General features: G+C 35.1%; 3 protein-coding genes and 1 long non-coding RNA gene across 5 annotated transcripts; 2 read left to right on the forward strand and 2 right to left on the reverse strand.

Moving 5' to 3' along the window:
• Window positions 1-86: 86 nt before the first annotated feature.
• Window positions 87-7,894, reverse strand: LOC124439650. Its single transcript, XM_046989942.1, has 14 exons — window positions 7,570-7,894; window positions 5,289-6,117; window positions 4,734-4,781; window positions 4,498-4,650; window positions 4,284-4,416; window positions 4,030-4,115; window positions 3,813-3,958; window positions 3,556-3,725; window positions 3,158-3,487; window positions 2,521-2,984; window positions 2,159-2,452; window positions 1,868-2,019; window positions 1,545-1,788; window positions 87-1,434 (listed from the first exon to the last, which is right to left on the reverse strand). Exons 2-14 carry the CDS (start codon window positions 6,066-6,068, stop codon window positions 1,120-1,122), a joined length of 3,315 nt encoding a protein of 1,104 aa, XP_046845898.1. The 5' UTR covers window positions 6,069-6,117; window positions 7,570-7,894; the 3' UTR covers window positions 87-1,119.
• Window positions 7,895-7,967: 73 nt separating this feature from the next.
• Window positions 7,968-14,489, forward strand: LOC124439652. Its single transcript, XR_006946403.1, has 2 exons — window positions 7,968-8,869; window positions 13,789-14,489. It is a non-coding gene; the product is annotated as an uncharacterized LOC124439652 (long non-coding RNA).
• LOC124439648 (ATP-dependent RNA helicase A-like) lies at window positions 8,945-19,151 on the reverse strand. 2 transcript variants are annotated; one of them, XM_046989938.1, is made up of 29 exons: window positions 18,958-19,151; window positions 18,481-18,802; window positions 18,308-18,390; window positions 18,101-18,240; window positions 17,984-18,030; window positions 17,762-17,907; window positions 17,603-17,692; window positions 16,567-16,734; window positions 16,067-16,261; window positions 15,889-15,960; window positions 15,473-15,614; window positions 15,282-15,364; window positions 14,862-15,018; window positions 14,526-14,626; window positions 14,353-14,451; window positions 14,139-14,253; window positions 13,949-14,043; window positions 13,782-13,855; window positions 13,522-13,674; window positions 13,262-13,422; window positions 12,180-12,291; window positions 11,860-12,112; window positions 11,737-11,779; window positions 11,507-11,562; window positions 11,266-11,433; window positions 10,507-10,622; window positions 9,390-9,614; window positions 9,220-9,314; window positions 8,945-9,149 (listed from the first exon to the last, which is right to left on the reverse strand). In XM_046989938.1, exons 1-29 carry the CDS (start codon window positions 19,057-19,059, stop codon window positions 9,046-9,048), a joined length of 3,717 nt encoding a protein of 1,238 aa, XP_046845894.1. In that variant the 5' UTR covers window positions 19,060-19,151; the 3' UTR covers window positions 8,945-9,045. The 2 variants fall into 2 exon arrangements, with proteins under 2 accessions (XP_046845894.1, XP_046845895.1); XM_046989939.1 differs by lacking the exons at window positions 17,984-18,030; window positions 18,101-18,240; window positions 18,308-18,390; window positions 18,481-18,802; window positions 18,958-19,151 and adding an exon at window positions 16,863-16,944 and having other exon boundaries at window positions 17,762-17,863.
• A 207-nt stretch (window positions 19,152-19,358) lies between these two features.
• Window positions 19,359-23,095, forward strand: LOC124439672 (rab5 GDP/GTP exchange factor-like). The gene is made up of 15 exons (XM_046989970.1): window positions 19,359-19,545; window positions 19,706-19,845; window positions 20,141-20,222; window positions 20,306-20,412; window positions 20,491-20,590; window positions 20,657-20,732; window positions 20,808-20,920; window positions 21,004-21,158; window positions 21,232-21,309; window positions 21,414-21,528; window positions 21,603-21,672; window positions 21,790-21,860; window positions 21,954-22,041; window positions 22,367-22,477; window positions 22,556-23,095. Exons 1-15 carry the CDS (start codon window positions 19,475-19,477, stop codon window positions 22,628-22,630), a joined length of 1,452 nt encoding a protein of 483 aa, XP_046845926.1. The 5' UTR covers window positions 19,359-19,474; the 3' UTR covers window positions 22,631-23,095.
• Window positions 23,096-23,841: the final 746 nt, after the last annotated feature.

Genomic DNA, 23,841 nt, shown 5'->3' on the forward strand with positions numbered 1-23,841 from the left:
TTTTTTAGTAAAACTATAAGTTCAAACACAAAAGGTTCACTACGAATAATGTCATGCACAAAGATTCATACAAAAATACACAAATATTCATTCAAAATTTTAATCAATATACATTTACATTCAACCATAGATACAAATGAAAACTACAGTACAGAATCTGTATGTGGTAGTTAATTAAAGGCAGATAAAAATAATTAAATAAAAAAGCAATTCTATTTATTTTGTCACACAGTTCAAGCCCCTGTTCTTAAATAAAATACACCATGTTCACTACAAACTATTGAGTTATCATAGATATCTGAATTCAAAACTTTGCAAAGTGCAAGAATTCTAAGATTTTCAAAGTTTATAGGAAACATACTATCTGGTATGGTTGGCAATTTTAGAAATCAAGCAGTTTGCAAAGAGTGTTTTATTCGTTTATATTTCCATGAATTTCATCTAAACCATATTAATTTTTGCTTTGTTTAACAACTAAATACAAACTAAGAAATATTATATCTACACATTTCCCATTTTATACAATTTAGCCCAAAAGATAACATGTTCGTCAAACCTGGTTTATGTCTAACTAGACATGAACGCAAATGCTCACTGTTTTAACAACAACAATCGTGGCCAGCACACAGCCACAGGCTTGATTTCCACAAATTTCGACAACTAACAATCAATATACAAATATTCTTTCTGAAATCCTCAACTATAAAAATCAATATTTTTCGAGACATATTTTCAAAATTTACACCTGCGTCTACCAGGTATTCTTTGCCCACCCTTCTAACATATAACATACAACAAGACTTCTAATAATGCTTCCTCTTTGAGTGAAACTCACATTAATTATTACTGTCGCTAGAGTGTTACGAAATAATTGATAAAACATCCATGTTCAATGCTTTATATATGATACAAACGTTGATTTACACGAGGTCAAATGAATCTTACAATTTTCTTCTGATATATTCTTTTTAATTTGTTTCTACAGTCTTTCAATTTAATAAAATACTAGAAAAGGCTCTTGCCATAACGAGAAAACTTTAAAGCTTTCAGCAAAACAAATTCTTTAAGCGAAATGATGACTTTTGCCTCGTGAAAATAAACTTTCTCTAAAAACTAAATTTATGGAAAACATGTTTCTAACACGTCAACACAAACCGGAGGAGACGGGTTAGGACCACGTGACACGACCTTGACGGGATATTTTATTGATTCAAGTACCTCTGCATCCGGGAACATGGGTATGCCATGTTTACGAACAGTTAAACCGTCAGGAAAACGTCTACCATATAACTCTTTCCCTTTCAATTCCTCCTGACGTTTAAGGTGTTCTTTGTATAGACGTTTATGTAGTTTTATAGACTCTTCGTCATCAACATATCTTAAACCGTTATCTTCATTTTGAAAGCGTAAAGCTAACTGATGGTCTTCTTCGATCTAAAAATTGCAAACAAAAAACAAAAGATGAATTTATAATTCGTTCAAATGTACTATACACAACCAAAAGTACATATTATACAACGTAAAAAGGACAAGATCGACGTAACCTGTCTCATTTTCAGCAAATCCTTCTCCTTTCTTTGCTCAAAAATCATTCTTTCCTTCTCAATCTTTGCAGCATGTTCATCGTTCTCAATATTCTGCAACTCCAAAGCAATGGCGGCATCACTTTTTTGATCGTCCAACAAGTCGGGGACCAAAGGCGTTGCAGATGATACAACTGCCTCGAGAGCGTCTTTATCATTTTGTAAAGTACGTGCAATCATTTCGTCATTTTTTATTTGTTTGTACCTGTGTACAAAAGCAAGGAAAAATTCCAAATAATTACGGCAACAACACACTTATACATAAGAGAGTTGAGAAGTTATACCTAGTGGTGACTTCTGGATCTGACCAATAACCACTGCACGATGAAGAGGTATCACGCAAAGCCTGATGAGTGGATTGCTTCTTTATTTTTGGCCATGACTCTTTGTCAACTTCGTTAGATCGCTCGTTCACGCTGTCAGACCATCCAGACAACTAAATAAATAATTTATACATGCAATATTAACACCATAAATTGACTTTCCAAACCTACAAACTTCGTTAAGAAATCAATTCTAAACATGCAATTCAAATAACAATTGACCACAATGTACAGAGACAATAAAGACAAAACCTCGTCAGTTTTTTTCGGAGCCCAAGCACTTGAAGTAAAAGACGCGAAATCGCCATTGAACCAAACTGAAGAACTGTCACTTGAACTTGGCCACGCGTCAGGGGAATGTTGTCTAGGTGAACCAAGAGGTGAATGTGATCTTGGAGAATGACTGCCATAAGAATCACCACTACTAGCGGCGCTGCTCACACTATTTAAGTTCTGGCGCGAGTTACTTTCCTTGTCAGATGGAAGTGAACCATCAAATAAACTACTACTTTGATTGCTGTCGGTCTTCTTCGCCGAGTCCGTATCCTACAAAGACGTTAAAACATCTTTTATTTTTTTACTTAACTAACTAAATTAAACACAACAAAACTGACCTCAATCTCATCATCGTCTGGAACGTAAGGTGATCGCGCTCTATATAATCTTTCATCAGCAATATGTGGATGAAACGATGGATTATGTACGAAATCAATTCTACCGTCAATCAACGTTCCACCTCTGGGAGATATGGAGTTCGCCTGATACGGAGGATAACCATATCGTTCAATATCTGAAATCATACGTGTACCAACAGCTCCATAACGACCAACATCATTTGGATAAAACTGACTTGAATGGAGAGGGTAAGCATTCGGTTGTTGAACATACTGTGCACAACGAAATCGCTGATTCATAGCATAGTTCATCAATTCACTTTTACGACGCTGTGCTGTTGCAGCTGCTACGTAGTCTGAATGACCATTCATTATCCCATTAACACCATTTAATCTACTTATACCATTAACACTGTTTAATATCATATCCTTTTCAACAGTCAGTGGCGACGTACGAGTTGGACCTGCATGAAACGATAACAATTTGAATGAATATCAATCCAATTAAGTCAAAGACGCAACAAGCGGTAAACAAACGTAAATTAAAGAAGAAAAATGGAAGTGAAAATAGCGTGCTGCTAAATTGAAATCCCCTATTTTTGTGATTCTATTTGTTCACACAAAAATCTAAGATCACCTGCTCGAACAACACTTTCCATATGACCATTAACAACACCATTCACGTGACCATTCACGTGGCCGTTTATGTGACCATTCACGTGACCATTGGGTCTGTTCATCCAGGGATAGCTGAAACTCTGTTCAGAGTTGTGTGGCTGTGTGAGACAGTCTGTAACCATAGGAGGATTACGATAACCATTTTCTTGACCACTATACATAGATGGAGGTTGACAATGCATGCTAAGATTGCGCAACTGCTGCACCATTACGTCATGAGTGCTGGGATTGCTGTGCCCGCGATGTACTAGCTGACCAAAACTAGATGTTGCTACAGGGTATTCTTGACCTGAAAGATGCAAAACAAATGAAGTTGAGGCAGAAAATCAGATTGAAATCAGTAAATTTCCTCCATACCATTATTTTGCATACACAACGGAGATGTTCTTATCGAATTATTACGAGCTATTTGACTATTTTCAGGCAACTCATCAAGATTTGTTGATGAATATGTCATTTGATCAGGTATTCCACCACGTGCGTTAACCATTGTATTGGGCCTGGCTGCCTTTGCTTTACGACGATATCTGAATAAATATAATGAAAAATTTGTAAAAATTTCCACGTCCAACATCTACAGTAGAATAAAAATCATTCTAAAACGATGGCCTTACTTGTCAAGTTCATCCTCAGAATGAGCAAATGTGCAGTTCAGACCTCTTGGACAAGAGCCCCTCTGGGCAAAATCGCGACACATGCTAGTTTTAAACTTGCTGTGTACCGGTTGCTCCATGGCTGGCTTCGCCCTGCTGCCATAAGCCTATAAAAATGGTATATAAACAAGTGATATAAAAAGATGCTCATCAAAAAGTGCACAATGAAAAAAATAACCTTTGTAAATTCAACAAGGCCATGTACTACTGCTGCCACTGCCTTTAATGCATCTTCAAGCTCTTTCCAAGAGGGCACTGACGCATCTGAAATGTGTAAAAACTAGCTTGTGAAGGGGGGTGGCGTTTCTAACCATAAAGAAATTCTTATACTACAATATACTTGGCGATCCATCAATTTGTGAAATGTGTAAAAACTAGCTTGTGAAGGGGTGGCGTTTCTAACCATAAAGAAATTCTTATACTACAATATACCTGGCGATCCATCAATTTGTGATAATAATTCAAAATGTTCCCGAAGCCGACCAAGGTGCGCTGGATCACTAGATCTTTGCAAGGCAAAAGTCAACTCGTGAATACTTGACGCAAAAGATTCCGGTGTCTGAAGCTGCATAATTAATACATACAAACATGAAAAACTATAATATTAAAAATTAAATCATTGTTACATAATTATCAATATTATCACCTTGTCTATAATTGACTGCATGTGAGATTTGTGTGCTTGATCACCGTACAACAAGGCTGACCATTGCTCGGGGGAGATACGTAGGCCAGCCTCAAGAGCTATTTGAACAATCTGTGAATCATGTTCACGTCTTAGAGCATCATATGTTCGAAACTAAAATATACAAGAATCTTTCATTAATTACCAATATATCATAGCGTAGTGAAGATTTCAGACGAGAGTAACATCATTCAAACCTGTTCTTTTAACTGCATTAATGATGACTCATCATCTCGTTTTGTGACCTGAAAATTGTTTGAAATAAAGTGAATGATTATCCTTGAAATCAAAGTTTTACAGGGAGGATCAATGCTCATTTGACATGAGGGTATTCCAAGATTTTCCAGGGTGGGGCATTGTTATCAAAGATAAAATTGCAGGGCCTTGGGCTATTGTGGATTTTTAGGCTTACAGATGAACAAACCTTCAGTAAAGTGTAATAAATGCAATGTTATATCGTTTTAGCTAAAATGAAACAATTGCACATCACTTTTCAAATTTGCAAAATCAGCGGTTTTAACGAAAAACACTGTCATAAATCATATGAATTTGTTCAGTTTAAAAATATTAATTTAGCAATTAGCGCTATATAATAATTAATGTAATATCGATTTGATTATGTATCGATTGAGAAACACTATTGTGAAAAAAATTGCACATCGTTTTTTCTGAACTAATTCGCACACTGGTGCACACCACCCTGCTGCCCCTAGAAAATCTACCCTTGAGTTTTTGTTTCATCCCCACAATACCTTAAAACAAGAAGCTCTGTACAATAACTGTACAACGTGACCAATACTTGTTTTTGATGCATGTGGAAACATTTGCTCTAGCCGTTGAACAGCAAACAGTACAATGACTTTCCTCGACAAAGCTTCACCACATTCCAACGCCAATAAGATGTATTTCAATGCATCTTCCTGCATTGCTGGACCAAGAAACTGGCAGCCTCTATTTCTTACAGCAGTCCAAAGATTCTGAGATAACTGTGCTGAATTTTGGTGGAGAAGTATGAACTCTAATACTGTCCTCTCACCCAAGCTTCTTATAGCTCTCATCATTCTTGCACATCCTTCCTCCTCGGCCAGTTGACAATTGACCAAAGTCACAAGTTTACGATGCATTGGTCGAGATAATGCACCATTCGTCAGGACACTGCTTGATGCTTCAGACAAAGAACCATTCTTTGAAACTAATGGACTTAAAAACAATGCAAGTTCTTCAACATATTTCTTGGAAGAAAGATAATGTTCCTTATGTTCTTTGATTCTAGGAACTTCGGGACAAATTGGTGGTGGTATAGTAAAGCCAAGAAGTTGCAACAAAGCATAATTAATTGGCAACAGATTGATTTCCAAGTTGATTGCTGACTGATCAAATGGACAAACAGTTCGATGTAAACTTGAGAGACATGATTTACACACGGTATGGCCACAGCCCAAGCTGATTGGCTGACGTTGTGTGTCGGTGAAGTCACGTGAACAAACGGGACAAGTTAGAAACTCCGTCCATTGTGGTGCTGAGATTGGCATATTTTCTCTTGTTGGACAAAATTCTAACACATGCCACCAACTCTTACAACTAAAAAAATTAAAAAGTGTCATCATTTTCAGGTTATTTAAAACAGCCCAAGACACATACATACATATACATAAATATGTAAATGAACTAGTTATAGTTTATTGGCAATTTCTACTGTTCACAATATACTACTGTCTATGCTTCTACAAACCAATTTAACTACAGATTACTTGATGGTTGAACACTATACAAGCTGCTTAAAAACCTACAAAAAAACCCCCAACCAAGTAAAAAAGCCTAAACATCAAAACAATAAGCAGTCAAAGTCCAAGTTAGATACTCCAAAGTCATCACTTTTCTAATACAAATGCAAAACATGCAACAAAAAATATGTTTTCAAAGCTGTCTCATTTAGGCAGTTAAACAAGCCAGTTCACATTTACTGTGTAATAACTTAATGCCAACTGCACATTGCACATACGCGACAATGAAAAAAGTTCAGAATTTTTGAGAATTAGTGAACATTTTTTATTGCAAAAAATTAAAATGTAAAAAACAAAAAGCATAAATAACAAATAACAGTGGTGACTCAGATATCAGAACTCAACTTCTCCTTTAATACATGCGATGTTATTAAATGTTATATCAGACAAAACTTGAAGTTTTAACATCGCCTTTAAAAATATATGTCTAGAAAGGTCTATGATGAATGGTTTTAAAAGATGGAGAGAGTGGAAGGGGGATGCGTCAGCAAATTGTAAAATTGTAATTATTTTTCTTGCAAAAAATATTAAAATGCAAAACAAACTGTCTTTGTATAATCTTTCAGAATTTTTACAAGAGTGCTTAGATTTCAATAATGCACCTGTAGAATTCATCACAAAATTGTCCTGCCACTCAACGATTTGAAAAGCAACGCACGCAATGGTAAAGAAATTGAGGAGATTGTCAATGATAATAAAAAGAAAACGATATCACAGGGCATAAAAAGCAATGATAATCTCATAGAGATATTACGCCCTGAACAAGTCACAACAAAACAAATACGTTTTGTTTTCCTCAAAGGAATATTTGACAGATATAACGACCGAGAAGTATTTCTTAATCCATACTTGCAAACAAAATGCTTTAAGAATATATCATGAACAAAAGGAAACGGCCATAACACGAAATGTTCAATGAAAAAGCCAATACGTATAAAAATATAGGAAATGACTATGAACATGTTTCTGCACATTTTGTAAACGTCTGAGGTCGATTTTACACGGCCTCCACTTTAACATGTTTTTTGATTATTCACTAGTTTGCTTTTAATGCCCAACAGGTCCATAAATACATAGAGCGAGCAATGTATACATTTGCATCATCTCTATAAATTGATGAGACGAAAGCGATAAATTATTTGTACAGCAGAAATGGACATTTTGGATTAAAAATAACAACTTTAATTTTCGCTGATTCGTTATCTTTGCTTTGCAATATTACCATTCCTTATTATTCCAAATACCTTACCTTCTTTACACCACGGATATTATTTTCTCACGAGAAAAAAACAACTTTACGTCTCGTGCAGACAAAGGCAAATATTGAACAATACAGTTTCTGCTATTTGAATTTCATATAACAAAACGCGATCGTTCATTCGATTCGTCGAAGAATATCCACAGTATTGGGTGTAGTCCACCAAGTATTGCAGTATATAAAACTTTGAGGATCAGATCATCGGCATATACAACAGCTGCAGTCTAAATTGAAGCAATGACTTGTACAGAATTCATAAACCACTTGCTCTTCTTCTCATCAAATTGTATCACGCCATTGACCGGATAAAGACATGACGATGTTATAGAATGCATATCATTATAATAATACGCATGCGTAAGTCAACCTGAGCGTTAAATACTCTACAGCCATTGGTCAAAACAGTCATGTGACCGTCTCGGGAATATTAATAAAACACAAGCTTGCATATCAAAGTTGACGAAGCGATAGACAACAGACTCATCTCCAAAGATTTTGATGACAGGAAAACAAATTTCAAGGCGTTTTTATGGCGAAACAGTTTTAAAAACAGGTGGTAACATTGTAAATAGCAGGTTGCCCAAAATAATTCAGAAGAATTGCAATAGCGGTGTAAAGCTCTTCAACATCTTTAAGTGAGGGAATGTGCCCGGGCACGCCAGCATTGTGTCTGAACATGAAAACAACAACTTATGGATATAACACAATAACAGTCAATTATTTTTTATTTAGGCAGTTAGTTTCGTACAGTACAACCCCAAATTAATCTAATTCAATCGGAGAAACAAATGATCGTTTTTTGAAGACAAATTTTGCGAGTAAAAGATGAAAAACAAGATAAAAAAAGACTTTTTGTGCCGTGACAAGATTTGATGAGATCTGCAATTTGTTGTCACTCACGAGTTCTCTATCAAAACTCTGGGAATCGGAAAACCAATTAGCTCACTCACTGTGCACAGTGTACACCCTGTTTAATAAAGTTATTCTCAAAAAATTTAAAATGCTTGTTTTTTAGTGAACTAAACACTCTCTGGTTAACCATCAAACAATGAAGCGTGAAAGCTTCATAAAGTTCGTTGATAGGGTTAAAAGATATCATAAATATATTCCTTTTAACAGGTCACCTGTGAAACCTTGAAACAACAAAATTTTAATATGTATATGTAGTCACGTGAACACGTTATTTTGAGGTTGTTACAAAGAAAATGAAAAACAACATAATCTTCACAAGTTTTGATGTGTTCAATCCAGTGCGAGCGAAGGAAGTTTTAGTAGACAAAGAAATCTATTCGTAAGTAGATCTTTGTTAAATTTTAGTCAATTAACAAGGGTCATAAGACTGCAAACAAAGAGTTTTACCTCAGGATCAATATCAAAATATGTCAACTCTTAGCTTTAATTATTTCATTCAATATTACTTCAGTAAAGCAAGACGTATAAAACCTATTACGACATTTTATTTCAAGTCTAAAAGTTTCCACGACCAGAATATCCCCTAAATCCGCCTCTAAATCCACCTCTGAATCCACCTCTGAATCCTCCACGTCCATCAAAACCTCTGAAAGCACCTCCTACATGAAAATGTAGTAAAAATCTTTAAAACCACTCCAAATTTCACTTAATGATAATTTTATCAAATACCTCTAGGCGCTCTGAAGTGACGAGGACCCTGATAACCCCGTCTACCCCCTCTAGCACCACTAAATCCTCCACGTATCCCTCCTCTACCTCGGGGTCTACAAAAATGATTTTGGATAAAATTGTGAAACTGTAAAAACAAAGTTTGTCAAAATTAGGTAATATCAACTTACAGTCCACTAGGACCCATACCACCAGCCATAAGAGGCGAATGTTGTGTCACGTGGCCAGCATTAGCTTTCGAGAGATTCTTGAACATTGAGATTATCCGTCCATCTTCGTGATTTGGGTAGGTGATCATCTCAGGACTCTGAGAAACACGACATAACAACACATCGATGGCTTTACGTAAAGCCACGAGCGAGGCAGCCTGTTCATGACACATTCTCAACTTAATCCTAAAGTAAATGGAGTAAATGGTTTGAACCCGGGAGTATCGTTACATGTTTGTAAATGTAGATCCTCCAGGTTGGTAGAGTCCTGAGAAGGACTGTTTTTGTTGTTGTTGACTGACGTTTTGACAACCTTAGCGGTAGTCATCTTCAGCGTCAAAGAGGAGTAAACGTCAGGTTAGCCGTATTTGTTATCTGGTTCTTATGTCATTGTATTGTGTATGTGGGTGTCAATTGTGTAATAGTTGATTCGTCTGTGACAGTCGTTAATCCGTGCTCGTATCAGTCGTCTGCTGGTGGATTTGACAATCTGAATAGCCTCTTGTGTGTTAAACGGGGACTTAATTCTAAGTCCTGCTGGAACGAGACCAAATCCTTGCAGCGGTGGTTGAACCAGAGTTGTTGGCGTATGCGTCTGACGTTGCTTGCAAAACGTATGTAGTCGATAGCAAGTTGTTCGCTCTGTCGTCCAAATGATCGTAATAAAGTAAATGGTTTGAACCCGGAGTATCGTTACATGTTTGTAAATGTAGATCGTCCAGGTTGGTATAGTCCTGAGAAGGACTGTTTTCGTTGTTGTTGACTGACGTTTCGACAACCTTAGCGGTAGTCATCTTCAGAGTCAAACGAAGGTAATGTGAAGTTTTATTAAGTTGGTGTTTTGAGCGCTTTAATCGTTTCAGTTTAGATAAGTGTTCAAAAAACAATATCCAATGCATGTACAACGCTGAATTACGTGTAAGGTTACATATTAAGGAAAAAATGGGAAATGGTCACTGATAACTAGCAAAATAATCCTATAAACGTTTAAAATGTCACGTTGTACTTCAAGAAAATTCAAGATGTCATTACCAACTGACAATTCACAAAAACATATTTTTCAAAATACAACACAAACCAATCATCTATCTTGACGATTTCTTTCCCAGACTCAACTTCACTGTGGGTGAATATCAAAATCTGTACAGGATACACCATTGTCATTTGCTTACAAGAAACTGCTCGAGTTCTGATCTAAAAATCGACAGCTTTTTAAGAATTTCCAGAAAACTGGAGTAAACAATTTAACTTTTTTCTTAGAATACTTCCTCTTATCAAGCATTTTCGCGCATTTTTTAATAAAAACGAGAATATTTAAAAATGAAAGGATAACTAGGGATCTAAGTACACAGCAGTGCAAAGTTTCAAAAAAGTACTGCCTTTTGATTCGTAGTTTGAATGAACCATATTAAGTGTTTCATTTGAAAAAGCGTTTTTTGTAAAAAGCTGAAAAACACAAACAACATGCCAACAATATATTGCGTAGTCTGCTGGACCAACTTATGCAGTTCATACCAATCAACCGGTCAAATTTACCAACTGCCCGGTGATGACCAACTGGATCTACTGGCAGAGATTTTGGAGTTAATAGCCCACTTATGCAAAAATTTTCAGATAAGTGTTCTGAATATGCGCTTCCCGCTCGACAAATTGTTTGCGTTCATGGTTAAAGCGAAGACAGCATGGATTTACTAGCACCGATTTTGGAGTAAATAGCAGGCATAGTCACAATTCATCAAAGAAATCGTCGACTCATGCGCAGCCACTCGGCAACTTCACAACAAAAACAATGCATTACACATGGTATTACATGACAATAGTATAATGACATACGTACCTTTTCGCCAAAAACAAACAGAGGAGAAGGAAAAGTTTGCTCGCGGTTTGAGCAATTTACAGATGATTTATGAATGAGAGCAGCTTTGCCTTCGGTTGTAACAACTTTTCGCTTTTCTTTATGTATACAAATATTTGGATAAAGACCAAAACACAAGAGAGCAATAACCTTGGTTCAATGCAATGAGAAAAACAACTTGAGACTTCACACGAGGCAAGGACAAGCGAACGATGTAACTTACTATGTCTAGTTGAGAATCGGGACCATTAAAATTGAATGGTTGTGGGTGCATGCAGTCTGAAGTGGAATAAGAAATGAATAAATTACAATTATGGTTAAATTAAAAAAAGACTTAAAAACGTGAAATTTACTCAACAACGTAAAAGACAGAAAATCGATCAGATTGTTTAAAGGTTTAGGATTCGTGAACTTCATCTGTAGTTTCGACGTTGAAACAAGTGAAGAACTTACCTTCTGGGAAACCAGCGTTACATAGAATATTCTTAAGTTGAAGCTTCGAAGAAAAAATAAATTTTTGTTTAGCAGAAAAAAGAAGAGCCCTGACAACAACTTTGTTTGTAATTCATAAAACACCTGTGCCTCCGATGTCATCCTTAGAGTGGACATATTCAACTGATGACTTTCACAGAACTGTATTTCTGCACTTTCGTCCATTGATCGGGCATCTTCCCAAGCTTGATACGCACTCAACATTGCCACGTGATCACTATGACGTCGACCAGAGAACTGCTTATGGACCCATCCAAGACGTTTGCGGTCAGAGGGCGTTTCAAATGGTTCTGGGAAGCACGTGCTTGCGGCAATCGTTGCACATGCATCACCACAACTGTCGACAAGATGAGATTAAAATTTTAATACAATAGACTTTATATCAAACTATATATTGCACTTACTTAAATAGACAACCCAACACAACCATTTTTCCAAGTCGAGGTTCAAGTGGAAGTTTTGCAAGCAAATAACCAAGAGGCGTAAGTTGATAACTTTTGTCCAAAGCGTCCATTTCTAAACAAAATGCTTCACATAGCTACAATGATTTGATAATGAAAAATGTCTTTCTTACATTACATGTTTGTAGATGTAGATCATCCAGGTTAGTAGAACAATCTAATTTTTTTCATAGAATGTTTCCTCTTGTCGAGCATTTTTGCACATTCTTTTCACAAGAACGAGAAGATTTAAAAATGAAGGATAACTAGGGATCCAAATATACAGTGGTTTTGCACATTCTTTTCACAAGAACGAGAAGATTTAAAAATGAAGGATAACTAGGGATCCAAATATACAGTGGTTTTTGCACATTCTTTTCACAAGAACGAGAAGATTTAAAATGAAGGATAACTAGGGATCCAAATATACAGTGGTTTTGCACATTCTTTTCACAAGAACGAGAAGATTTAAAAATGGAGGATAACTAGGGATCCAAATATACAGTGGCTTTTGCACATTCTTTTCACAAGAACGAGAAGATTTAAAAATGGAGGATAACTAGGGATCCAAATATACAGTGGTTTTGCACTTTTCACAAGAACGAGAAGATTTAAAAATGGAGGATAACTAGGGATCCAAATATACAGTGGCTTTTGCACATTCTTTTCACAAGAACGAGAAGATTTAAAAATGAAAGGATAACTAGGGATCCAAATATACAGTGGCGAAAAGTTTAAAAAAACAATAGTGCGTTTGAACGAACCATATTAAATGTTTGATTTGAAAAAGAATTTATTGTAAAAACCTGAAAAACACAAACAAAATGGCAATAATAAAATTGTCAAAAAAAATTGATTCTGAAGATGATTACTGCTAAGGATGTCGAAACGTTGGTCAGCATCAACAACAACAGTCCTTCTCAGGACTATACCAACCTGGACGATCTTCATCCACAAACATGTAACGATACTCCGGGTTCAAACCATTTATTTAAAAATGTTGTACGTAGAAGAAAATATGATGATATGAAATAATGCTACAACACCTCTCAATAAGGAAATTGATTCAACCACGGCGTCAAGCGGTGGTGGTTCAATTGCTTTATTTAAGAAATCGCGAATGTCTCCCAACTTTAATAATTTTATGGTAAGAGCAAGTTCGTGAAGTGGAGTGCGCAAGATCTCAGGTGTAGCATGTTCAGCAAGTCTACATGAGTCAAACATATAAAAATTATACATACATATTTACGCGTTACGTTTAATATGATTATAATGTCAAGAGTGAGAATTGTGAATTTCCACGAACCTTTCCGCTCTAGCTCGACTAACCAAATGAAAAGCAAACCCAGGTCTTACACGACCAGCTCTACCCTTCCTTTGTTCCATGTTTGTTCTTGAGGCCCAGACTGTAGCGTAGTTGGTCATGTTGTTGTGAGATGTAAAAACTTTCATTTTAGCTCTAAAACAAAAATTGATTTCGATAACTCTCTGCACGATATCTTCACGATATCGTTACAATGCCTTCACGATAACTACAAGACTAAAAATTGATGTTGTTAAACTTACTTTACAGAATCAATAACAAACACAACATCATCAATGGTGACGCTCGTCTCAGCAATATTCGTGGACAATATTATCTACAAGTAGAGCGAAAGAAAACGCGTCTAAGTATTGAAAATTTTTCAATCTATCATCATGTTGCAAATCTTTCCATAAAGCAATTTTCTTACCTTTCTGACTCCTTGTGGTACGGGTTCAAAAACACGACGTTGATCTTCGCGAGGTATTTGAGAATGCAACGGTAAAAGACGGTAATTTCGATCACCTTCATAAAATAAGATTGTCAAATGATCAGCACACGTGAAAAGTAAATGAAGAAATATATTATTATAAAGAGAAATGCCGCGACAGTGATCTTACCGAAAATAGGATGCTGAGATAAAAATTTATGAATGGCAAAAATCAAGTTCCAACCAGGTAGAAAGATGAGTATTGCACCAGGAATATCAAGATCAGCAATATAATTTAATAATGCCTTTATAAAATTGAACAACAGTCAATGTTTAAGGGATATATGCAATTCGGCTTCAAAAAAAAAGCTAGCTATTAAAGTGCTTGTGATTGAGAAGAATACCTCAATCAATTCAAAAGACATTTCTTTCTCATTGAGCTGTGATAACGCGTTCTTTGTTTGAAATGAGTAATCGTCACTGCAGACATTATTGCAATTTTCCTAAATTTATATTTAATAAAGATTACGGGGCGTACGTAGATAGTCGTATAAAAGTATTATTTAACATTTTTTACCTCTTCTTCAACTTCCGTGTCATCTTTTTCGCGTTTCTTTTTTTTCTCCGAGAGTGGAGGAACGAAACCAAGCATCTCAATCACGTCTTCAAGATAATAATCTGCAAGTGCAGAAATTATATTTCATTATTCTTAAAAAAGATCCCTCGACAAGTTATTAAGTTAAGTAGATCATTCTTACATCTGATCCATTTAAAAGTATTCATTTTATGCAATCCTCCTTATGTAAGTCAATTCTCAGGTGCCCAGGGCAAACACCCCCAGGAAAATATAGCAATTTAAAACATGCCCGGTGAAACAACTTGGAGGTCATCAAGACCTCTATGTATTGCCTACCTTGTACTGGGAATGCTCTTCCTTCAACCTCAATAACTGGACACATATTAAAGTATTGAAAAAACATTTGTGTATCGATGGTTGCCGACATAAGAGCAACTCGAAGATTGGGATATCTTTCAATCATGTCACGAAGAATTACCAATGCAAAGTCGGTCTACAGAAAATAATCCACAGTCGTAATATACATCGCAAGACTAACGACATAAAATACCATGAAAGCTAGAATTCATAAAGTAGAAATATTTTTACTGAAATGTTGCTGCAACATACATTAAGATAAAGTGAAGAACGTACAGTAAAAGAGCATACATAGACTGGTCAGCGTTCAATCACAAGATGTTCTTGAGCACCGATACGCAACGCTTAAATAGTCATAAAATTAAGAAACGAAGTACATTAATAATAATAAACACGCACGTTTATATCTCTTTCGTGAATTTCATCAATGATAACATGTGATACACCACACAATCCACTTTCCAGTTTTCGTAGAAACACACCTATAGTACATTCAAAGAAATCTTCCTTTTTGGCTTCAACGGGTACCTAATGCTGATCGCAAGTGAAGTTCCAACAAAAGTAGATACTTTATGTTATCCTTTACGTACCAACGGTACAAAACATAATGGAAGCATGACTTCGAGGTAGCATGGAATCAAATCGTACAGAATAACCAGTACTAGATCCAAGATTTTCAGCTCTTTCAGCGGCTACTCTTTCAGCAACACTCATTGCACTTATTCGACGAGGCTATAACACAATAATGAAACACCGAATCGTGAATACGTAAAAGATCCCATAATCACCGTTCTCAATAAAGATACAACTCGCAAGAAAGGAGTAAAGTAATCATTTTCATAAACAAAACATATCGACGCAATTGAACAGATCTTTCGATGTTTATGAACAGAAAAACTGGGCTTTTTTGACACAAATTAGAAGAAGCATATCTCCATGAAGATCGACAACTCCCCTCCTTTATCCGCATAGAACACATAGAGATACAGGGGGGAGGGAGATTTACCTGCGTGACTATAATGTTGCATTCGGTTCCACGTCCTTGAAGAATAAAATCATCGAGAATAAACTGTGGTACCTACAAACAAAAAGACAAAAAGAAAACATATTTCTTATTATGTCAAGGACAATCAAAAAGTTAATAAATTTCATTTAACAACAAAAGTTTAATTCGTTAACTATACCTGTGTAGTTTTACCGCAACCTGTTGCACCACGAACGATAACAACCTGGTTCTCTCTTATTGCTTGCAACAGTGCATCTTTGTAACCTGCAACAGGCAACTGCTGACGTTCGTGTAACATTTGTTGCAAGGAGGAATCATTGTTCATTCTCTCAGTGAGTTCTTTGTGAAAATCTTCACTCGTCGGTAACGGTTCCTAAGTAAAACAGCGCGTTAAGCCTGCTTTCCACTAGCCACGTATCGTAACGTATCGCAGCAAAACGTACAAGGCGCATGCGTGCTTATGAATTTGATGGCCAATAGGCGCAAGCACGCATGCGCCATGTTACGTTTTGCTACGATACGTTACGATACGTGGCCAGCGGAATACAGGCTTTACGTGAACATTACACCAATGTGAAATATACCTTGATTTAACAAAGCTTTAAATCATAAATTAAATAGATTACGTTGGATAACTTTAAAAACAAGATAGTGAAGAATAAAAATATGGATTTAAACCTGATATTCTTCAGCTCCTTCAATTATTGTGCTTTGATTGATCCATGGATTCCAGTTCATACTTGGTGGTGACCATTCAACAGCCCCTGCATTCACACTTTCTTCATTCTCCTCAAACTTATCAGTTTCACGTTTAAGTACAATATTCACTGATTCCCCATCACTTGGCTAAAGTTTTTGGCAAACAAGGTTTAGTTACTACGTAAACAAATTTTGCTGTATGCAGGTAGAAACTCTCGGGAGAATCTTCCTGCATCATCTACCATATTATTGACGATTTGCAACAGTTTATTTACCTTTTCATTGACGACTACAACGAGCAATGTTCCATTAAACAGGTAAGATTGGAAAAACAAATTGTGTCCACAGTATGAAGCTCTACATTAACAGAGTAAACTATCAAAACACTGCATTGAAAATAATTTATATTCCCATTACATGTTATACATACAAGTTCTGTGACGAACTTATATATTTTGAATACATCTTGTACACAATTTGTAATATAGCATTATGCTTTATTGCAAGTTGTGTCCTTATTATTGACAATTATATTAGAAGAGTTATCACTCTTTAGTCAACATACTTTTCATTGCAGTGTTTTAACAGAATCTCTTTGGAATATTACAAATGCAGAGTTGTATAATGAATTTTTCTGAATGTATGAAGATTTCCTTTATGGCAATGAAGTAACTGCCTTAAAATCACATAGTAGAAAATAAACTTGTTTACTATGGACACAATTTGAATGACCAATGAGTTCAAGATAAGTGTTTTTCAATGGAAACAAGGCTTGTTTTCAGCAGATATACCACAATAAATAATGAGCAAATTGCAGTCATAAAAGCAAATATTTATAGGCCCGAAAATTTAGTTTCATGCAACCTACCCATAAGTACAAATCACTTTTTCTAATATCTAAAAAATCCATATATTTTCCAAACCATAAAACAACTTACGAAAAGAAAAGTTGTTTAACTAAAGAACTACAAAGTACACATACAAATTTGATACTATGTGTAAAATAAAGATGTACCTCTGGTACAGGCTCAATACCAAGATCATTAAGTAAGGTTTTGACTTGCATTGTTAACTCAGGGCTAAGAACAACATCAATTGGTTCTAACTACAAAAGAAGATACTCTCTAATTATGAACTTTCATAGAAATACAACAAGTATTTGCAATCACTTCACCTCATCAGATTTTAGTTTCTTTGCCCCTTGTTGACCTGGTGTGGCAGCTTCAATTGCTCCAAGATGAAACAGTTGTCTCACTAAACTAAGGGCAACTTTTTGCGCTGCTTGTTTTTTTGTTGATGCAAGTTCTTTTGATTTTATATCTAAATCAAATCAATGTTGGAGATAAAAGATTAAAATTCTTTGTTGCAAGTCGTTATTTTAACAAAAAGCACTCACTTCTTCTGTGTGATCGCACAAATACTGAAAGTTCACAGGAGAAATGCCTATAATGATGAAAACACGTACAACATATTAAATTATATTTAAAAATGCTACTACTTATGCAAACAAAACCTGTTATGATCAGGACCACCGGTGGTGTATTTAAAATCAGCTGGACATTTGTTTTGTTGTAAATATTGATGTAAGCGTGACTTTGCATTGGCTACAGTCCAATTTCCATGTAAATGTGCATTGAGATCGACATCTTCTGCCTATATACAAAAAATGTTTTCATTCCATAAAGAAATGGTAAACATAATGTATAATTGATCAACTAACCTCTTCAAACTGTCGCTTATTGTACATGCTGTAATGATAATTTCTGTTTCCAACTTGTACGTTTGAGCTTGGTTGTTGTGTACCTGGAAAAAAATTGTTTGGCTTTAGAAGAAAGAAAGAAAACACAAAACAGGCATGTCTTTATAATTAAAAGTAAAACCACAAAAAAATACCGTAAAATAAACTTGGTGTCCCACTTGTGGACATTTGAGGATGAAGAGGTTTTTGCGAGTTTTGCATAGGAGGAGACATAAATGGTTGCTGAGAAGATGATGATTTTTGTTGAGGAGGCAATGATGGATTTGTCATTGCATGAGCTGTGTTTCCAACTGGAGAATTCATTTCATCTTCAAATACACTATCCGGCAACGATTCTGACGGTACCAAGCCAGCACCAATCAAAAACCCACAAAAATCTTTTGCTGCAGCACTTTCTGCATCCTTCTTGTTTTGAGCAAATCCTTTCGATGTGTAGTCAAAACCAGGGACCGTAAGCTTTTAAAAGAGGAACACTAGAGTCAGGACTTAAATGCTGAAAATATTTCTCTGAAATAATAGTCAGACCATTTGTCTGGAAATTGAATACATTATAACTGGAAAATGAAATATTTGAGGAAGGTGGTTTGCACAAAAAATATAAATCCTCTGACCTGAGATTTGAATCGTCCATCTGCAGTGTTTGAGGTGATGTAAGTAGGCTTAATTTTACGCTTTCCACAAAAAGCATAGAGAAAATTTTTAGCTTCGGCCATTTTTACTTATTTAGGAAAATTTTCTTAGCAAAATTCCTTAGTTTGCAATTCCTTCAATTTCTTAAAATTACTTTTCCAGTGTGAAATTGGTGTTTATTCTGTCTGATCACATTAAAAATATGTTTCGTGAAAAAAATCGAGATTGAACCTTTGTCATTTTCATCATTCATGGCAAAATGTGGGCAAAATCTCACAAAAACGAAAGGAAAATGTTTGGGAAAAAGAAAAAGTTCCGTGGTGTCTGAGCCCACGGTATTTTTGTGTTGCATTCAGCAGATTGCTATAATTGCGTAACATTGCGTAAGAAAATAACACAAACAAATACAATACATTCTTTTCATTTTTCTGCTGTGTTCTTGACCTTTCTTTTGAAACAATACAAAAAAAAACTTCCTTCCTATGTCGTCGCGTGATTATGGCTGCTAGGTTAAAAGCTACGAAATCAAAACTCAGCGAAAGAAATCCTCAGCTAAAATGTCCTAATGAGTAAGTTTAAAGTTAAACACGATATGGATGTCACAGTCAGGTTGCAGCCTCTAGCATTTCAACAGTATTTCCTGGTTTTAATATCCAATATTACGTAATAAGTCCAATTTCATGGCAGTCACTCTCAATTAAAGTCATTTTTGTTTAAATTAATCCATAGATGTGGATTCTATGGTAATCCATCATGGCAAGGATACTGTTCTTTATGCTACAAAGCTTTTCTTGCAAACGAGGCAGCCCATTCATCACATGAGAAAAATAGTTCCTATTCACGTAAGGTGAACTCGAATTTCGAAACAGGTGAGGTAAAAATAGTTGAAAATGTCACTTTTATTAACTTCTCATTTATTGTATGGTGAAACTTATCAATTTATTTCAATCTGGAAGACTAAGCATGTTAAAGTTTCCTAACCAAAAACTGAAAATCTATTATGGACTTTAAACGTTCATTTTCTGTAAAATTAGTTTATGCTGATGATCAGGTGCTTTTTTATAAACAACAATGAATTTATTTCATGTCTGAAAACATCAATTTCCAAGTGATGTAGCTCTTTTATAGACATTCTCCCGAGCACCTTTATTTTTTCATTATCAGACCAAGCATCAGCAAATGAAGAGACAACATTGCCATTTTCCAAATTTGAAGAGAAGAAAAAGCTTCAGCTGACCTCTAAGAAGTATGTTTTTCAATTTCTTTCATTTGCTCATTACATTAGTGTTTATAAAACTTAGGATATTTCAATAATTTTTCACATTTCAGACAAAGTGTTCGAAAGTTATTCACCAAGACAAAAGGTGACCTTCCTGTAGAATTACCTATTGAGTCTGTTTCCACATCAATGAGAGGTGATTCTATGGATGCTCCAGGTTGGTGTCCTACAGTTTTCATTTAGCATTCACCTCAATATCTACAATGACAGAAATACCACTATAACTTAATTTTAGCTGTTTCCAATGATGTATTCCGCCATACATCTGACTTCAACTCATTTTTGAAAACGTTACGTAAACCAGCTGCTCAAGATATCGTCAGTAAATGTAAATTGTAAGTTCACAGTAATTTTTTGAAAGTGAAGAAAGCTTTATACCAGAGTTATTGCATTCTTTTTAGTGTGACTGAAAAGATAATGAACAATGATTCTTGGTCAGTTGAACGGCAAAGTGAATTTCTTCAAAACTTCTACATTGTCAGTGAGATATTTTTGTATTTAGTAGTCTTTAATGGCTTCTATTATGTGGAAAAACTTTATTTCTGTATTTAGCACATGGAGGAACGCTTGCAAAGTCATAGTGCATTTCGAGGAACTACTCCAGCCCAGTTTCAAACGGCATTGGATGGTGTAGAGAAATATGTCATGACAAAGATATATAAAATGTGATTAGTTTTTAATGAACAAGTGACTAAAATATTCTCTCTGAAAGTTTCAGAAATTTCATTGCAATATTAATATTGTTTAGAGTTTTCTGTCCTCCTTCAACAGATGATGAGTTAAAGGATCTTGAACTTCAGAAAAAGATTCGTAGTTTAAAATGGGTTACACAGCAGCATTTGGACGCAGCAGTTAATTTACAGAACAAGAAAGTTGTAGAGTTTTTGGAGGATGCACAAAACGGTACATTTATTGATATGCGTATTCAAGGAATTTTCTTCAAATTCACGAAACTTTCATTAAATGTTTGATATAGATATAGCGGAAGTGAACATGAAGAGAGCTCCTCAGGACAAGTTGTCTTGTATAGTTCGTTGTAGTAAACGGGTCTTTCGTATCCTTGTTTTACCCCCCCCCCTTTCATATCTTGTTTTACGTTAATATCCATGAAGTGAATTTTGAATGAAAAAGAAAATTATTTCACTTGACCAAACTTAGATATGATACGTCTTTCATCGCCCGAAGGCAATCCTGGCAGTGCAGACGATTTTTTACCATGTCTTATTTACTTACTATTGAAATGCACGCCCACTTTGCTACACTCCAATATACAGTAAGAACTAAAGTATTTTTCTATGAATCTGATGAACTAGTTGTGCATGTCTTGCCTTCTTCTTCATGTTTCAGGTACATAACGAGATTCTGCAACGCGAACAAGCTAATTAGCGGCGAAGCTGGTTACTATTTTACGAATCTTGTACGTGTGATTAAATAATTGATAGATATAAGAATCTGTGGTAAAGTAATGTAAAGACAGATACTGAATTGGTAGCGTAAGTCATAGTTCATTGTGTTACACTCTTTTCACATATAGTGTTGTGCTGTGAAGTTTATTGAAATGATTGATGCTAAATCCTTATCACTGACCGAAGAAGAATTTAATCGGTGAGGTTATTTTGGCTCTTCTTTCCTTGGGAATGTGTTAACAAAAGTAAGTAGATTCAAAAAGTTTAATCGATTTAATTCTCGTGTTTACAGGTATATGAATGGTGAGAAGATTGGCAACGCATTAGACGATCAACAAATGGCCAACAAACCAGTGTGTGAAGGACTTCAACTCATGCAGGTTTTTAAATAATTAATATAAATAATTAATAATCAATATAAATTGCTATTTTTTTTGTTCAATACAAGCAAATGTTATAATAACTTTTGTACCACTGTACCTCCTCTTCAGTTCATATTATAGTAAATTTGTTAACTAGAATATGAACTGAACTGAAAAGAGAAGGTTTTGAGAAGGCAGAATTTCTTCTGAAATTTGAAAAAGCATAAGACTGGGCCTACGTATTAAATGCTTTAAATATTTACACAGATATGTCCACCAAAATACGGTAGAATTTAGTTTCAAATTCTATCATACTGAAAAAGGAGTCTTCTATTTCCTCCAGAAAAACTTAGAAGATTTAGCGGAATTACGAGAAAGACAGCTGAAATGGAGACAGAAAGCCACACAGTTGCAAAATGACGTTCACACGTTTAGAATAAACGTGGAAAAAGAGGTTTGTATCGTTGGTATTGTAACTGTTTTGGTATTTTTGTACACTACCTACTAGAAGTAAAAATACTATGTCATATAGGTTGCGGGCATTCTGGATGGAACTATTAGCGGTCAGTTGAAATATTGCCAGCAATACAGAAATATAAATCCGTGAAATTATATCATGGATAATATCGATGATGGTGAAGAGTGGTTCGAAGCGAAAAATTCACATGGATAATTGTGTTAGCTATGAATTGTGATATATATGACTATATTTAATTATTTCAATAGTTAATAAACCATCTAACGACCATACAAAATAATATTTATAAGTAACTACAGTATTAAACAGTCGTTCCCATTAAAGTAAATACCCACCAGAACTACCTTATCTACATCCAAAAATGAACAAATAATATTTTTTAATAATATGAGATACTAAATGAATCTTTCGAATACGTGATGTTCAGATTCCAGAACACTGATTATTTTTATGCAAGATCTTACTTTAGTTACAAAAAAATTGCTAAAATTATTAAATGTACGTTGTTTTGAATAACTGGTGTTCTGATTCCAGCACACGGTACATATTATACATTCAAGAATTTACTTTAATTACACAAAAAAAATACTAAAATTATTGTGTGTTTGCGTGAAATTTTGTGTATAGATATTCCAAAACAGGTGGCAGAAGTCTGTTTTGGAATACACCAACTTTTTGCATAAACTCTTTTCTAACTAGATTAGAAAGCGAGGGAACTCTCTAATTTAGTTAGAATGTTGGATATGCTCAATAATGTGCATTTTTGTGTTAGCGAATTTATTTGTAATTCGTTAATGACATTTATTTCATCATAAAAAAATATTTTACTGATCGTCTGCAAACACTGAGTAGTCAAAGTCAAAGATTTTATCTATTCTGAAAAGTGCTTTCCTTGAATGGTAATACCTAGTCTAGAAACAAGTAAAAATAATTTATTAAACTTACCCGAAGAAACCGTAACTTGACAGTGATAGGATACGTCCTTCTAAAGAGACAAACAACAAAATTGTTAAACATGAGTGATGGAAACACACTTACAGTTCCGAGTTCCTCTTTTTCTTGACTTTCTTGTCCTCTGCACCTGAAAAATACTTAACAAAATATTAGTGGTGTATGCCGAACTGGAGAAACACAAAAAAAAACAAGCAAACAAACACATACCGCACTCATAATCGGCATCTGTTCCCATGTGCAACTGTAAGAATAATTGTTAAAATTCAATCATGGCAAGCTGTTGGAACTCAGATGTTTTGTAAAACCAGTGTTTGCAGAAGAACCGTTAAAATTTCTTTTGAAACTCGTACTTTACGATGATTTGCTTAAAACGGCAAAATTTCCTT

This window comes from Xenia sp. Carnegie-2017, unplaced genomic scaffold (genome assembly GCF_021976095.1).
Source record: "Xenia sp. Carnegie-2017 unplaced genomic scaffold, XeniaSp_v1 HiC_scaffold_19, whole genome shotgun sequence".
Lineage (NCBI taxonomy): Eukaryota > Metazoa > Cnidaria > Anthozoa > Malacalcyonacea > Xeniidae > Xenia > Xenia sp. Carnegie-2017.

Bases quoted from the DNA above. Each gene is read 5' to 3' on its own strand.
- LOC124439650 (XM_046989942.1), bottom strand. From the start codon at position 6,068: ATGCCAATCTCAGCACCACAATGGACGGAGTTTCTAACTTGTCCCGTT. The intron at 4,417-4,497 runs GTGATAATATTG...TTAATTATGCAG, and splicing joins TGCAGTCAATTATAGACAAG to CTTCAGACACCGGAATCTTT. The intron at 2,453-2,520 runs GTCAGTTTTGTT...ACGTCTTTGTAG, and splicing joins CAGACGATGATGAGATTGAG to GATACGGACTCGGCGAAGAA.
- LOC124439648 (XM_046989938.1), bottom strand. From the start codon at position 19,059: ATGGCCGAAGCTAAAAATTTTCTCTATGCTTTTTGTGGAAAGCGTAAA. The intron at 18,391-18,480 runs GTATTTTTTTGT...ATTTTTTTCCAG, and splicing joins GACACCAAGTTTATTTTACG to GTACACAACAACCAAGCTCA. The intron at 16,262-16,566 runs GTTTAAATCCAT...TGTTTTACTTAG, and splicing joins AAGGAGCTGAAGAATATCAG to GAACCGTTACCGACGAGTGA.
- LOC124439672 (XM_046989970.1), top strand. From the start codon at position 19,475: ATGGCTGCTAGGTTAAAAGCTACGAAATCAAAACTCAGCGAAAGAAAT. The intron at 20,591-20,656 runs GTAAGTTCACAG...CATTCTTTTTAG, and splicing joins ATCGTCAGTAAATGTAAATT to TGTGACTGAAAAGATAATGA. The intron at 21,673-21,789 runs GTACGTGTGATT...TTTCACATATAG, and splicing joins GTTACTATTTTACGAATCTT to TGTTGTGCTGTGAAGTTTAT.